General features: G+C 37.5%; 1 protein-coding gene across 4 annotated transcripts in view; it reads right to left on the bottom strand.

The window, feature by feature from the left end:
- The window catches only part of APP (amyloid beta precursor protein), a 224,554-nt gene that overhangs the window by 174,818 nt on the left and 33,891 nt on the right, over positions 1-15,845 (bottom strand). For all 4 annotated transcript variants that reach the window (XM_062598064.1, XM_062598045.1, XM_062598054.1 and 1 more), the window contains exon 2: positions 3,416-3,583. In XM_062598064.1, coding sequence (XP_062454048.1) covers positions 3,416-3,583 — 168 coding nt within the window. The remainder of the gene's footprint in view (positions 1-3,415; positions 3,584-15,845) is intronic.

The following is a 15,845-nucleotide window of genomic DNA, read 5'->3' on the forward strand; positions in this document are numbered from 1 at the left end:
TAGATTCAACATGACTACCTGCCTGCTTGATTAGCAGAACGTACACACTGAGCCTCTAACAAGAAAAACAGCACTCTAAGAAAACAGCAGTCCTTCATTGAAAAAAAAAGAGACAAAAAAGGTAGTAAACATCTTATTTGGCAATAATTAAAAAGTAATCAAGAAAGAGATTTTAACCTGCATACCGTGCATACCATTCCAATGTAAGAGGTAACACATGTCAGCCTTGATACCTACAGCTTCCTCCTAACCGGAAAATGAAAACTTATACAGTTGCCTCGGCCCAATTACAGCACTATCTTGCAGCCAAAGTAAATAGCAGAAGGCAAGGGGATAACCACCTAGCTTATGTGTTATCCCGTGGATACAAAGTATATTGGGAGCATCAAGCAACAAGGAGTTCCACGCAGCTGACAAGCAAGTCTGACCTGTATTTACTAGCACTTCTCCGTCAATTCATTTCTTTGGTTTTGGAAGGTGCTTTTATCTGATTCCTCCATTTCTCCTGTCAGGAAATGGGATAATTAAACAGAAGTGAAGTAGTAGTGCTGTTTCACGACCAAAGCCAAAGCCCACCAATCTACAGACAGAACCACAGGGGTAAGGGGAAGTGGGGGAGACTACAGGAAACAGTCTTTCCGAACTGAGCTTCTTTCCATTCTGCAGGGTTGGATCAGTTTCAATATGGCTTTTAGATTCACCTCCTTCTGAATATATGTTAACTATTTCTAAATTTTTTGCTAACATTAAAAGTGAAGACCTATGTGATACCTCCCACCCCCAAACCAGCTGCTCGAAAAGACAGCCCACAGTGCTCCTACTAAGTACTGTTAAGTTCCCGATCAGCTTGCCTCTTTCTCCACCAGTGTCCTACAATCAGCTATATTGTACTGGTTAGGCTGAAGAGAGAGAGAAAAGATGGGGCATGACAGCCAGGACACCAACAGCTTCCCATGAACAAACAGAAAGCCTACTGGGGAGCACAGCAGGGAAATGTTTTTTAGACAGATCTCCACACTTGAAACACTACAGCAGAATGCCTGCCTCTTCTGAAGTTAATGAGAGCACACCACTTAATCACGTGCTTACACTGCTAGCGGTCAGTGAGAATTATCATGCAGCCTCCCTAACTCATCTGTGTCTCCTGGAACTCTGAGGACCTGTGAACAAAAGCAGAAGAAAAGGCAGTTGCTTGATCCAGTGGCTAAGCTACAAGATCTGGTGAAGTTCTCAGCGCTCAGACCAGTCCTGTGTCGTCTTAGCTACTCTCCACCAAGCCTATGTAGACTCCAAGATACGAAGTAAATACCTGTGCTGCTCTAACCACGGAGTGGCATTTTGATGCCTTAAGCTACTGTAGTAATTTAGGCTAACCAAAAATAAGGTGCCTGCCCCACTTTCAGGGAGCATACTGGCCAGCAGCTTGCCTCATGGCAAGACAGAATCCCCTAAGCTGTGCTTTTAATTGTAGGCTGAGAAGATACACTAAATTTGTAACATGATGATGTAAAAATTAGGCTAATGATATGTCACTTAGCACCACGATCAAGACTATCACCACACTGGAGCTTGAATATTCATGTCCTCTTGAAAACACAAGTAATGGATCATCTCTCCCTCTCTGCCCACTTCTCCAGTCAAGAGATAATTTCATAGAGTCTCAGAAGAACTGAGGTTGAAAGGGACCTAGAGACAACATCCAGCCCAATCTCCTGCTCCAAGTAGGGCTAACTGAAAAATCAGATCAGGTCGCTCAGGGCTTCATCCAGCTCAGTTCTGAAAATTTCCAAGGATGGAGATTATGCAACTTTCCTGGGTGCCCACACCAGTGCTTGGCTACTCTCATGGTGAATATTTTTTTCTGTATGTCCAATCGAAACAACCCTTAATATTCCCTTTGTCATCTATCAGCATACTGCTCTGACTGCTTTTGCTTTCCTTTTCACTTTATGTTTTTAACAGTATTTTTTTATAGCACCCAAATTTTCAAAATTACCACCTGACATTCACCTGAGTTTGACAGTTGCCAGTCTTTGTTCTGGAATTCTTTAGTATCCGCAGCATTTGTAACTGAATTACGAAGCTACTAAAAGCAAATGCCTTAAAACTACCCAAACTTTCAACTTCTATTTCCTCTTAATGATTTAATTCTTCTGTAATTTTTAAAAAACTTACCATTCTGCAGAGTTTTACTCACTATCTACTTTCATTTCCTTATTCCTTCCCTCCCCCTCAATAATTTCACTATGCATAAATCAGCTTTATTTAAATGACTCAAAGGAGACAGTGGAAAATCAGAAGCCTCTTAAACCCTGCCAGTACTTTTGCCATTCTTATTAGTGATCAAGACATTATGAATTTCCCTTAAAGCAATATATTTAATAAAAAGACAATGCTATTGGTAAAGTATCAATTTTAGCAGCCATCATAATTTCTTCCTTAATACTAATATTCTTAACAATAAAGCCAGAACTCAGCAACAAACAAGTAAAACAACTGGAAGAAACAAAGAAAAATTCATAGGTGAGAGGACTGAAATGAAGACACTAAGAGATGAGATCTGAAGACTGAATTATTTTGCTTTTTAGAGAGGCATTTTCACAGGAATTGGTTTGACATTTAGGAAGCAAGACAGCTATTGCTCTAGCAATAAGCAATAGCCCCAGCTAAAAATAAAAAAAAAAGAAAAGAAAAAAGGTAGGAAGGAATTGAAAAGATCTAAAGACTAAAGCAACTCAAACCATGCCCTTTTGTTTCATGGCATAAAATCTACATTTTCTTTTCAAATTGTCACACACTGGTATGAGGTTATCATGCTATCACAGCATGGGGACAAAACAAAATTGGATACACAATCTGTTCTTAGGTTATAAGTGAGCAGGTGATAAGTTTCTGCTCTCAAATACAAAATCATACATTGTGGCTTTATCTATAAGGGCAAGTTCTTTCTATTAAGAAACTCTGAAAGCTTCAGTGTGTGGCAGAGACCAAAAGCTACAGACTTGACCCAGAGTATTTCAGTATCATGGTACAATGACAGAAGGCATGTAACAGCTGACTCTTTCAAAATCAGACCAGCAAGAACAAGGGTATTTTAATATAAACAGTCACCTCAGCTTTATTCAAGTTACTTTATAAACCAGTAGCTCACATACATCCTACAGAACTAAGCCCCTTAGACAGAACACTGAGGGATAAACTTGTCCAACAACAGTATCAATGACCCCCAGTAGCCAGATTTTGAAGACGTTTTAATGGGTTCTGGAGAGAGCCTCTTCAAAAAGAATAAAAAGTCAATGGAGTAGAAGATAAGAGAAATGGAAGATCCCTACGGATTCAGTTCTGTAGCAAGCACCTGTACTTGAATACTTCAGAATACAAATCACTGAAGTTATTCCCTGAACAAGGAACTTACTTCCTGGCAGTACTGCAGAATCCCTTCTTTAGTTCTGATGCAGGTCTTGGTCCCAGATGGGTCAGATTCCCATTTTCCATTCTGAACATTCATGTGCATATTAAGTTTGCCACAGAACATGGCAATTTGGGGCTCTGCCAATAATCCAGCATTTCCATCAGCAGGCACCTGGAAGGAGAACAAAAAGTAAGTTTTAAACTCATGACTGATGTTTCAGTGCACAGAAAGCAGTAACAGCCCAAACAAGCCCAAATCAATCTTATCCACATACGGCAGCAAAGGCAAAAATTATTTAATTCGGCAGATTTGAGAGACAAATCATGTCTCCATAGAAATTCAACATGCTAAAGCATAACAAAGTCTAAAGATGTAAAATCCTTTGGGCAAAAAATTATCTTTTTATTGACTTGGGTTAAATATAGACTGTACATACATAGCTGGAACATGATTACATAAATTTAACTCGCATACTGGCATTGTGTGGGGGGATGTCATTAACAACTAGCAAAAAAAAGTAACAATTTTTCTTAGGAGTTTCCTTTTTTTCCTTAAGACCATCTCTAATTCAGTTTCATGCTGAGAGCACAGGCTGTATTTTAGCTGTCTCATACAGCTAATAGGTTAAAAGCAGAGTCTTCCATCCAACCTTTGTTCTGACTGAACCTTAAAATGCAGTGGTTGGAGTAACAACATGGGAGTGCTAAGGGTTATATGCAACTCTCAGTAACGTATTAATACCACCTATGTGAATAAGCACTAAAACACACAAGCTTAAGATATGCTACCTAAAGTGCTCTTCCTCACCTACTGCAGGTGCACTGTCTACAATGTCTCTATCCTGCTCAACAGCACAAACTATTTTGCTTGTTGAAATGCCTGGGTGCTATCAGAGTAAGGAGTTAAACACTAATCTTATTCTCAGCCATGGCTGAATTGAATGCTCTGGGTGACCCTGCTTGAGCAGGTGGGTCAGACTAGATGATCTCCAGAGGTCCCTTCCAACCTTACTGATTCTATGATTCTGTAGTGTCTATTATAGCTTTCTATATGCATTTAGAAAGAAAATTAATTAACCTTCTCTCACAAACCTTGAAGCTGGTTTAAATACTGAACCTGCATCATGTATAGGCAAAACAGAAATAATCTCTGTGAAGCCTTATTTAGAATTATTTGAACACTATTCCCTCACAAAATGCTTTGTATTTATATGAAGCACTTTTATGAAATTAAATATCCTAAAAACTCTGTTCCACTATTTTTATATGTGGATCTTTTCATCAGTACCAGAAATCTCCCCAAGAATCTTTATTATGATTCTATAAGAACAGGAAGACTCCAAACGTCCTCTGTTAAAAAAGCCTACAGAATCATCCTTTCTGTAAAGTGCACCCTACCTCTATGTAACCCATCTCAATCCCTAACACTGCTGAAATCAATCTCAAGATGTTGAGTTAGGAATAAAATCATTTAAGAGTAGATAAATCAATAGTTGAAATGAATGAATCAGGAGGTCTACCACAGCAGTAACATTAAGCAGAAATATCTGGCACAACTTCAACAAAAAAATCCACATGACCAATACCAGTCTTAAAGAATCTTTTCCAGTCAAGAATGGAATAAATCATACTACATAAATCATATAAATTACAGAAGGCTAAAAAATTCAGTAGGCATCAACAAGACCAACTAGGTAAGCCTCTTCCTCAGTACAACTCTTAGGATAAGGACCATATGCTCCACACAGCCCAGATGCATCCTTCTCATCATTGTTCTCCAGAGATTTTCGTATCGTGCAAGTATTGTTAAAATTCTTCCATCTCACAGTCCAGTGATATTGCTGCTTATTATTACACATACATACACACAAAAGCACGTTTCCACCATCCTCCTTCATTAAAAAAAAAGATTGATTTGAACAACAATAATATGATTTATATTATGGAGCTAACCCTTCTCTGCCTGACCTGCTGCTCTGATAAGCTAGAACTCCGTTTTGTTGTCCAAATAGAAGTGGAAAACTATTTGCAAGATTTGTTCAAAGTTTCCTATAAGGTAGAATAAAATGACAACTGCAAATAAAGCTAGAAAAGTTGTATTAACATTTTTATTAAATTCTGATTTTACACTCAAAATAAAATTAAGAGAAGTACTCTCACATTTAGGCCAAACAAATCATCATCACTATGCTCAGATTCTCATTCAACTTGTTGTCTTTGTGCTTTTCACACACCTTTACCATGAGTGCTAACTGAATCTCAAAATCCCTTCAGGAAAATAAAATCAAATGAATTGCTAGAAAATCCATAGTATACAAGGGTTTACAAAGGAAACAGAGAAGGTTACACAACCAACCCTTCAACTTTTTGTGTTTTGCGCTACAAGACTGTGGTTCCAGGAATATACACCAATATAAATGGCCTGTTGACATCAGAGGGATGAGGAGTCCCTTCTCATCTTCTCCTTCCATTTCTCCTCCCCCTCTTCCAGTTTCTTCACTGTAAAGATTTATGGACCCTTCCTTGATTGAAAGAAGTGCACCCTCAGTACACCACCCCAACAGAAAGAAGTCCTAGTCTTTTTCCCCCCAACCCTTTCCTCTGGGTCAGCTTTCTCCCAAGTTTCCAGATTCACTCAGAGGGATCCAGCAGGAACTAGGGAGAGTACACAGCACAGAGTAGCGGTGTGCAAGCAGGAAAAAGAGGAATAGGAGGAAGGAGAAAGGAGATGATCCTTCTCCCCTCTGCATGGGAAAGGCTGGTAGGTCAGCTCACACTGTCTCACGGAGCCACGCTGTAACACAGATCAAGAGATCATTCTTTCAGGTGTTCTGCCCTTTGAAAAACAATGGTTCATTTTACTGTAAACATACATACTTCAACTATTCTGTTCAACTTTAACATATGGGGAATGCAAGGCAATAGTAAATCTCTTCTTAGTATAACATTCATTACGAGGAAAATTCTAAGAGTTCACTGTTCTAAAGCTGAAGCCATCACATCCAAGATATTGTACAGTATCTTGTACTGAAAAGTATGTAATTATATTTAAATATCTTTTTAATTTTCAGTCAGAATTCAGTCTCAAGAGACTAATTACAAACATTTTAAAAATTTAGGAAAAACCAAAGAAACGGGGCGATTCTCCTATAATAAGGAAATTAAGATGTTGCATATGAATACCTATCTTCATTAAAAAAAATTCATAAATACATTCACAATGATAAAAATTTGGCACCACATAAGCATCAGAGGAATCAACATCTAACTAGCCTGATGCATTAGATTAGCATTATAAATTATCATGCCACAATTAAAACAAATATTTATGTTTTTAGAAAAGGAGGGGGGCATGTATTTTCCTGCCTTTTTAAGATGTTACATATTATTTACATTTAGTCTGAAAAACGACACATATCAGGAACATCTCTGTCAGCAGAGACTTCCTTTTATTATTTCAATTCCTTCTTCTACTCTGGATTTAATAAACTTTGTACAATTTAACAGTTAACCATCACCAGCCTTTAACAGCTAAGTTTCCACAAGGTGATTAGAGAATTTTCCAGTAACTGGGATGACACGTTAACTAGTTTGCCTTCTTCAGAGCTTATTTATTCTAACATCAAGCAGCTCAGGAACGCATCTCAAATTTGACATAACTACAACTGAAACACCGAGACAAGTATTTGCAGTTTGTCTGGAAAAACTTGCGAAAAATTCTCCAGTTTAAAGGACTTTTTCCCTTCTAGATGAAACACAAGTCTAACACAATTTTAATAAAAACAGAAGTGAGTCATTCCATGTGTGACATATGTGGACTCTATTCACAGATATTTTTAAATTTCTCCTTTTCTCAATCAGCTCACCCAATCAATCTATTAAATTAATACAGATTAAATTAAAACAGATCTGCCATTTCATGGCTGCCATGGGTACTTTTAGTGTACACAACAGTCAAAAAAATAGTAGATTTTAAATTTTTCGGTCAAAATCAGAAGCTGTAGATTTATGGGGGTAAGAACCTTGTCAATTTTACATTGGGAGGTTTCTGATTTTTTTTTTTCTTCCTAGTCTTAACTAGGAAGGGAGCTAAAATTAGGGGAAAAAAACAGTTTACTTAGTGCTATCAGCTTGATAACATGACAACCTATGAACATATCCTTACAATCTCATTCCCCTCAGAAGAGAGGGAGACTTCTTCCCCTGGCTTAATCGAATCCCTAAAGCAAGTCATGATCACACATAGCTTTCTGGATTCTGAGCTGACAGGGCTATACTAATTAACTGCTCAGCACAGCACTTCATCTTATTGATTAAGACAGCTAAATGTTTCTAATCATAAAGAAATACAGGAGCAATTAACAGACACTGTAAACAGAACTGAAGCATTTAGATCATGATCATGAATAATTCAAATGCTCTGCTTCCAAAGTTGAACTCCTTCAGAATGCCCTTAACGCACGGATTGTAGGTTAATGGATTTGTCTATTATATCTCCGGTTAAGACGCAACACTGAGGTTTCCAATTAACTTTTTGTAAATATCTGGAGTGGAATTAACACCTTTTCAACCACGTGGAATCTTTTATTAGAAAAAAAGAACAACAAAAAATAAACTAGTTGATACTTGAAAATAAACACTCACTACCACTGTGTAGCCCTGGCACATAAACTCAAAGCTTCTCATCTTTAGCAGTAAGTAGCAATTCTATTCATTGCATTTTCAGTGTGGTATCTGTGAAATCTGCAGTTACATTACAGAAGTTTTAACAGGCAAATATACTTACTGTGGGAAACAAATAGCCTTTCTGCTGCTGTCTTCCTGATCTTTCTTTAAAATAACAGGTTTCTAACCTAAGATTTTGCCACCTGATTTTTCATTTTGGGAGAAAACAAGAAGTTCATCTGCTATGGCTCTTTTGATGATTCACTTCTTGAGAAAACTAACAGCTTTTTAGGAAGCTACTTGTGGGAAAACAGTTGATGTTAATGAAGACCTTTCTTTAGAGATGATGGTTAAAACACAACAGATAATCCTAAAAACATTTTGGATGCTGAGGCAAAGGAGTGTGTTACAAGATACTTTGGCCTTACTAGTCCCAGATTTAAGAGACAACTCCTACTGCACTTTTGCCGACACTTGAGCAAAGCAGCAATTATGAATGTACCACTACAAGACCTCCCTTCACCCCATTCCTGAGCGTACATACCACAGTGCTGTTACTTCTGTTTCCTCCAAACGTAAAGAGTCAGCAAACACAACCACTGACAGTTTGATTCTAGCAGTAACAGAAAGAGTAGAGGGAACATTCCTATATTTTTAAAGAACATTTTTTTCCTATTAAATTATATACAGCTATTAACTCTTCTGGCTTCTTTGTTTGAATTCCTACACAAATTCTCTGAAAGCCTAACAGATTTTGTTTGTTTGTTCTAAAGATATCCATTTCCTCCCCGCTCTGATCGTTCAACTGATGACCACATAATTCCAGCAGCATTTCATTCTGCCCCAAATGCAGTAAGACATAGACACAATTTTTTTTAGATCACTACACTCAAATCTGCAACTACTGCATCAAACTCTATAATGTGTTGCACTTTTACATACTGCTTCCCTCTGCTATCATTCTGACTGTAAAGAAACACATAGGTTAAAAAAAAAAAAGCCAAAATGCTTAAAGCAAAAAAAATGCATTCTATGTACTTTGTCCAAATAACTAGTATTCTAAAGAATGAATACTTTAAAGAAAAGCAGTTCTGGGTCCTTGCCATTTCTCTACCTTGCCCTACATAACAAGGGGCCTTTTGTTATTTTACCAACTAGAGTAAAACAGCAAATGAAAACTTGTTACCAAGGTACATCATATGGCCACTCTTGCTAGTGCCCCACAACTGAATTCAACAGCATTCCCAAGACATCTGCTCTTTCAGATCAGTACCTTAAAATTAAGGGATCTCATTTTAGTCTAGGGAAAAAATTCCTAAATTAAGAACTAAGTCAGGTAATGAATTCAGAAAAGTATTTGTGCAATTTAATTTTATAAGACTGATTGATATCACATAGGAAAACAGAAACATGAAGTCTTTCAAGCTAGTTTGGTTTGAACTGGCCTCACTACTCACCAGTGGCATCTTTAACACCACCCATTCTCTTCCTATTTAACTTATCTAACCTGAGGTCTCTCTAATGTACAGAAATCCCAACTCCATGAACAACTCAATAGTTACTTGTGTTCTAGTGTTGCTTTAATCTGACATCTAATTTCGAGCTGATAAAACTTGCATGCCACTTCCAGCTTTGCATTACATTTCTGCAGGTGTATTCAGCAGGGTATCCATTGGTAGGAGCAAGGCACAAAAACTAGTAAGCAGGAGATAACCTTTCTTTCTTTAGTTCCATACTGCATTCACTTTCTTTCTTTAGTTCCATACTGCAAGATACAGGACATACGTATGTATAAACTCTAAACCAATTTCCTACTCTGCACGTCCTGGGTGTCAAAACAACCCAGAAATATTGACATGAAGGATACAGACACATACAAAAGACAACGTTTAATCCCCTAAAAGAATATTAAGTAGAACTGAGACAACAACCAACTTCAAGAGAGGTCTCTGCTCTGCAGAAGTTACTGATAAAATCTGTTGAAATACTAGTGATTTTAAGGGAGATATCTAATATCATCACAAAACAAGAGAAAAGCCAAGTCAGTGATTTTGTCCCATGCAAGCTGTCTTAACATTTAAAATGCAGGTCTTTCCTCCATTTGCTGACAGCCACCAGAATTCCAACTGGAAATATTTCATCTTATGCCTCCAGGATGTCAAGTCAACTAGTTCATAATAATCTCCACAATTTCATTGTTAAAACAAAAAAGTAAGATTAGGTATACACTCCAAGTTCAATTTGAAAACTAGCTCCTGCATCTAGGTATGTGTGCAGCCTCATAGAGCACAACTGGAATGACTCCATATAAAGTATACAGAGATGGGAACTCCAACTCAATCATCTGCCTCAAATGATTCCTGAACTAGTCTTGTTCCAGCCTGTTGTAGTCTTGTTGTGTATCTAGCTAAAATTAGTAGATTAGTGGAAAATTGTATTCATCACAGAATCACACAGAATGGTTGAAGTTGGAAGGGACCTCTGGAGATCATCTATCCAACCGCCCTGCTCAAGCAGGGTCACCTAGAACACATTGCACAGGACCATGTCCAGACAACTTTTGAGTGTTTCCAAGGATGGAGACTCCACAGCCTCTCTGGGCAACCTGTTCCAGTGCTCTGTCACTCTCAAAGGGAAGAAATTCCCCCTCACGGTCAAGCGGAACTTCCTGTGCTTCAGTTTGTGCCCATTGCCTCTTGTCTTGTGCCTGGGTACCACTGAAAAACGTTGGGCTCCATCCTCTTGACACCCTTCCTTCAGGTATTTGTAGACATGGTAAGATCCCCCCCTCTCAGTCTTCCCTTCCCCAGGCTAAACAGGCCCAGCTCTCACAGCCGTTCCTCATAGGGCAGGTGCTCCAGCCCTTGGATCATCCTCTCAGTCCTATGCTGGACTCTCTCTAGTAGCTCCATGTCTCTCTTGTACTGCGGAGTCCAGAACTGGATGCAGTACTTGAGATGAGGCCTCACCAGGGCTGGGAAGAGGAGGATCAACTCCCTGCTGGCAACACTTCCTAATGCACCCCAGGACACCACTGGCCTCTTGGCCACAAGGGCACATTGCTCGCTCACAATTAAATAATCTAGAGCATCAATCTACATAGATAAGCAGCTTCTATACAGTAGCACTGAATAACAAAGCAGCAGTCCAGTTTGTTACAATAATGCCTGTAGTGGCAAATCTCTCCTTGCCTAATCCAAAGGCTCTCAGGCAGATTAGCCTCCCAAAGAACAACTCATGCAATACAAATTACATTAAGAACAACCATTTGCTTTATTAGTATTCTGCAAAAGTAATAGCTACAAACATATTTATGAAACTGTAATCATGTATTATTCTGTTTACTTTGCATAGAATCTCAAAAAAGCAGCATGTACTTTTTTTCCTGCCTCTCAGTATATCATTAAATAACACTTAAACCAATTAGCACACAGGCTCCAGCTAACTGTAATAGCTATGCTTGGTTTTTCTTGATCTGCAGTGTAGAGAATTTTTGTATTCAGTACAATAATCACAGTATATTAACAAGTTTTCAAAGACCAAATAAAATACACTGAAAAAAAAAAGAAAGAAAGAAAGAAAGAAAGAAAGAAAGAAAATTACCCTGTTCATCATCATTTTTCATTGGGGCTGTAACTGTTAGAAGCTAGACACCTGGATCAGGGTTAAAATGTCTAGAAAGGATTCTACCTAAATTTATGTTGTGCAAAAGCAGCAACTGCTTGATTCTCAGTTGGTTAGAGCGTGGTGCTAATACTACCAAGACTGTGGTATGAGCTACTCATTTGAGGGTTGGACTAGATGATCTCCAGAGGTCCCTACCAACCTTACCGATTCTATGATTCTGAAAATATTATTTCAGTGGACTACACACTGTTTAGTTTCTATGTAAATAAAACATACTGCTCTAATATGTCACGAAGTGTTAAATCCACAAGCCTTATAGTTTTGGTATAGAAAAAGATAATTATTTTAATTACTAAATTTAAAAATTATAATAAGAGTTGAAGTGCTGAAAGTAAGGTTATAATGTGCATCTTAGAGGTAACGATCAAGGATGACAGCAAATTCTCCCTAAAAAACAGTTCTAGCATTGGATCTGTATTCCTGTTGTAGTAGTTAGTTCCTCTTTAGATGTCTGCCATCCTCTTGTTTCCTTCTTATGAGCAGCTAAAGCTGGAAGTACTTAAAAATCTTATTATTTGAGAATAAGGAATTTAAAGTATCTTTCAAGTACAGGTTTTCAGTTTTTTTTTTTTTTTTTTTTTTTTTGGTCTACTCTCAGAGAGAAAGCTCTGTTAAGAATTCATCTTTTAAGTAAGGACATAAAAAAAATCCAATGAAATGCTGAAGATCAGAAAATGGCTGCATAAGAGAAAGATCATCAAGTGCCTAACTGCATATTATAAGCACGATACTTTGGATCATTAAAAGAAAAAAAAAAAAAAAAAGGACTAAATCCAGCTGTTTTCTAATTAGCTTCTGTCAAATAAAGAAAAATCTACAAACCTGGTCAATTTAGAACAAAACAAGGTAAGTTCTGGCAAGGTCACCTGAATGAAGCAATCTAAATACTGATTAGATTGCCTTTAGAATAGGTGTTTTGGTGGTGTTCTGTGTTTTAGAGAGAATGTAGGCCTTCCAAATATTTATTTGATTTCTAAATGTCAAATTAAATACAACACAGAAGAAAGTATGCAAGCACTGAAAGAGCCAGAATGTGAGAGAGGTAATTTATTTCCTTCACATCCTCCTGGTAATTTAACAAATGCATTTGAGGAAAGGTGGTAAAATTCTTACACTATTAGCACACACCAGATTCTGCAATGCATGCTGAATGCAATTTATACAATTTCTGAGACACTCAAAAAGACTTCCTGTAGCAGAGATCAGAGGGACTAAAAGCAGCTTATCTAATTACAAAATCAGAAAAGGAGTACTTTACCTTAACAAAAGAAGTATTAGGATTCTTTCAGCTCGCTACCCTTTCATCTTACAGCAAAAGCTCTTTTCCAGTCAAGTACTGCTATTTAACTCAAAGTGCTGCCCTATCCTCATCCACTCTCTCTGTCATTGTTTTCTGCAACTACAAAAGTAATTAGCTTATTTGCTAATAGTGCTTCATAATCCCCATTTCAACAAGTGTCAGCTTTGTTCACAACTAAGGTTATCCAGAGCCAATACACTTCTAGAAGATTTTACCTCAAGAGGTTTTTCGTCAAGAGACCAAACCTAAACAACTGCACTCCAGATACCTCTACTACTAATTTATAACTAAAGAGGACTGCAACAGAATACCAAAATAAGCACCAGACCTTTTATGTGCTGTTCTTTTAAACACTGAAATATCAGAAAACATTCTCCAGCAGTCCACAGAACTGCTTCTATGGAAAGAACTGCTTCTATGGTTGTTTCTACTGTGCAAACATTAGCTTGAAGCAACTATCATATGTCTTCAAAGTTAATTCAGTTGCATTAGATTGCTTCATTTGCAGCTATTTTCAAGGAGACTACATTCTCTAACAACCTCCATTGCTACACTTTATTCAAGAACAAGAAAAGCCCTTCTTATTTTAGGAGATAATTAAAATAATCTCTCTGCTTTCCATTTCTAACCCTAATATCAGTTCCAGCCCTTCAACCCAAGAGTCAATGAATGTAGTTCTAAGATTTTACAGTTTTTGCTGAAGATAAAAATTGAAGAATGTGCAAATACTGTGATCAATAAGCACTCACGGGTTATATGCCGCTCTTCCAACCCATTTTTGCAGTTCCTCCAAATATTTACTACCACATTCTGGTTGCAATTTGAGATTTCTAGCTGATTACAGCAACATCCATTTGCTTCCTATACAATTATAATAAAAAAATTCTCTCTGAAGTGTGGCTGCTGGCAGTTTTTCCTAAAAGAACAGATGTAAAAGGAGTCTAAAGGACCCTCTGCTTGTCCTTATACTTTTTGTGGGCAAAATATGCGACATCCTTGTTGATGTGCTTTAGCGTTTGTCCCCAATGGAAAGACCAAGCTCTTTCCATTTTATTCTAGCTGCAAAAATTCAGAGACCTACATCTTTTTTATAAGCTCACTGCTGAATTTCAGAAGTACATAATTCAAACTATGCAAATATCAAGCTAATAAAAGATTCTTGTTACCAGAGATAACCAACAGCCAAGAAGCCATGGCTTTCTTTAACTACCAACTTTACACACGAGAGCTCAACAAAATACAGATTGCAAGGCTCCTATTTATGCCATAAAAATACCAATCTTCCTCCTAGTTTTACTGTATAAATGCACCTATGCAACACACATGCACACACTTTCAAAACAGTTAAAAACCTTCTTATGCAAATAAGAAGGGAAGAACTCTTCCCTTCCTTCTTATAGAGGTTACCAGTTAAAAAAAAAAAAAAAAAAAAAAAAAAAAAAGGCACATAAGTCAGAAAAGGAGGAAATACCAAATTATTTTCTTCCCACAACTTAAAGCAAGGAAAAAAAAATTCCATCTCCCAACTTGTCCTTGCAGACAGAGTGTCACAAAAGTAAGAGGTTTGTAAAATAAGCATTAATGATTTAGAAAGTGTTTTATTATATAATGTTAATACAAAAACAGTAGTAGCAATTATTTTTCTCAACAGTATACAGAAACTGGTTGAAAAGACATTTTACTCATTGAACTGAAAGGTTCAGCTGCTTCCTCCTGGAAAATGAATGCTTCTGGTAAACAGGCTTTGAAAGGGCCATCTTGAACTAAAGAAGAAAGCCTGAGAAGACCCAAATCTCCTTTACAAAAAGCTGTTAGGTTCTGAGCTCAAATCCTGAGTGAACTAAAACACACCTGAAATGTCATTGAGACACAGATCTCATTGACAAGCTCCTAGAAAATACGAGATTTTGATTTGCCCCAACTATGAACTACTGAAGTCAAACAAGTACAAATAATTGTGTGCAGTTCTCCTGCCCTCGTCACAAATTGCAATGCAGAAAGGCATCATGATAGCACAGTTCCTGCTTTCCCACAGCAGTTCTAGCATTGTCTACTCCACAACTATTTAAGAAGCAAGTCTGTTTCCAAGACTGCAAAGGAAGTAATATTTTCCTCAAAATTATCTTCTGACAGTCAACTATTCTTGTCATCCATACTCTTTACAAGTTCTCCATAAATATACTACATTCATTCCATATACTTTAGTTTTCAAAACTTCCCTCAGGTCATGTTCCAGCTACCAGCAGGATGATGCTATCCACACACAGGCCAAGGCATGTCTAGCCTGAAATCAAAATAAGTATCAAAAACAAACAGAAACAACCAGGTAAGATATGAGGGTTGAATCTGCAAGACTATTTCAAGGAGACATTTAGAGGTTAGTACCACCCAACAAAAACAGAGCCCCAGCAACCAAGAGCTTTCAGAAGATACAGAAGACTTCAAGACTGCAAGACTTCAGTAGAAACTTTCCTACCACAACTGAAATGAAGAACAAATCTGTATATGTATGTGTGAACTAACATGTAAGAGAAGATGGATTCCCCTAAATAGAGCCCCAGAAAACAAGAAAAAGCAGTAAAGAGAATCATCAGTGCAGAAAAAGCTGAATTGATGTCCGCAGCCTTTCAAGTGGCAGCACAGGGATATTCTCATGCTCCTGAAAGAGAGACTAAAGATACTCAAAAGGCTAACTATGAAAATCAACATCCCTGACTGCAGTCATAAATCTAAGGTAAATATCAAGGGAAAAGAACTCCAAGAAAGTCAGATCAGTTAGATT

This window comes from Rhea pennata, chromosome 1, assembly GCF_028389875.1.
Source record: "Rhea pennata isolate bPtePen1 chromosome 1, bPtePen1.pri, whole genome shotgun sequence".
NCBI classification, from domain to species: domain Eukaryota; kingdom Metazoa; phylum Chordata; class Aves; order Rheiformes; family Rheidae; genus Rhea; species Rhea pennata.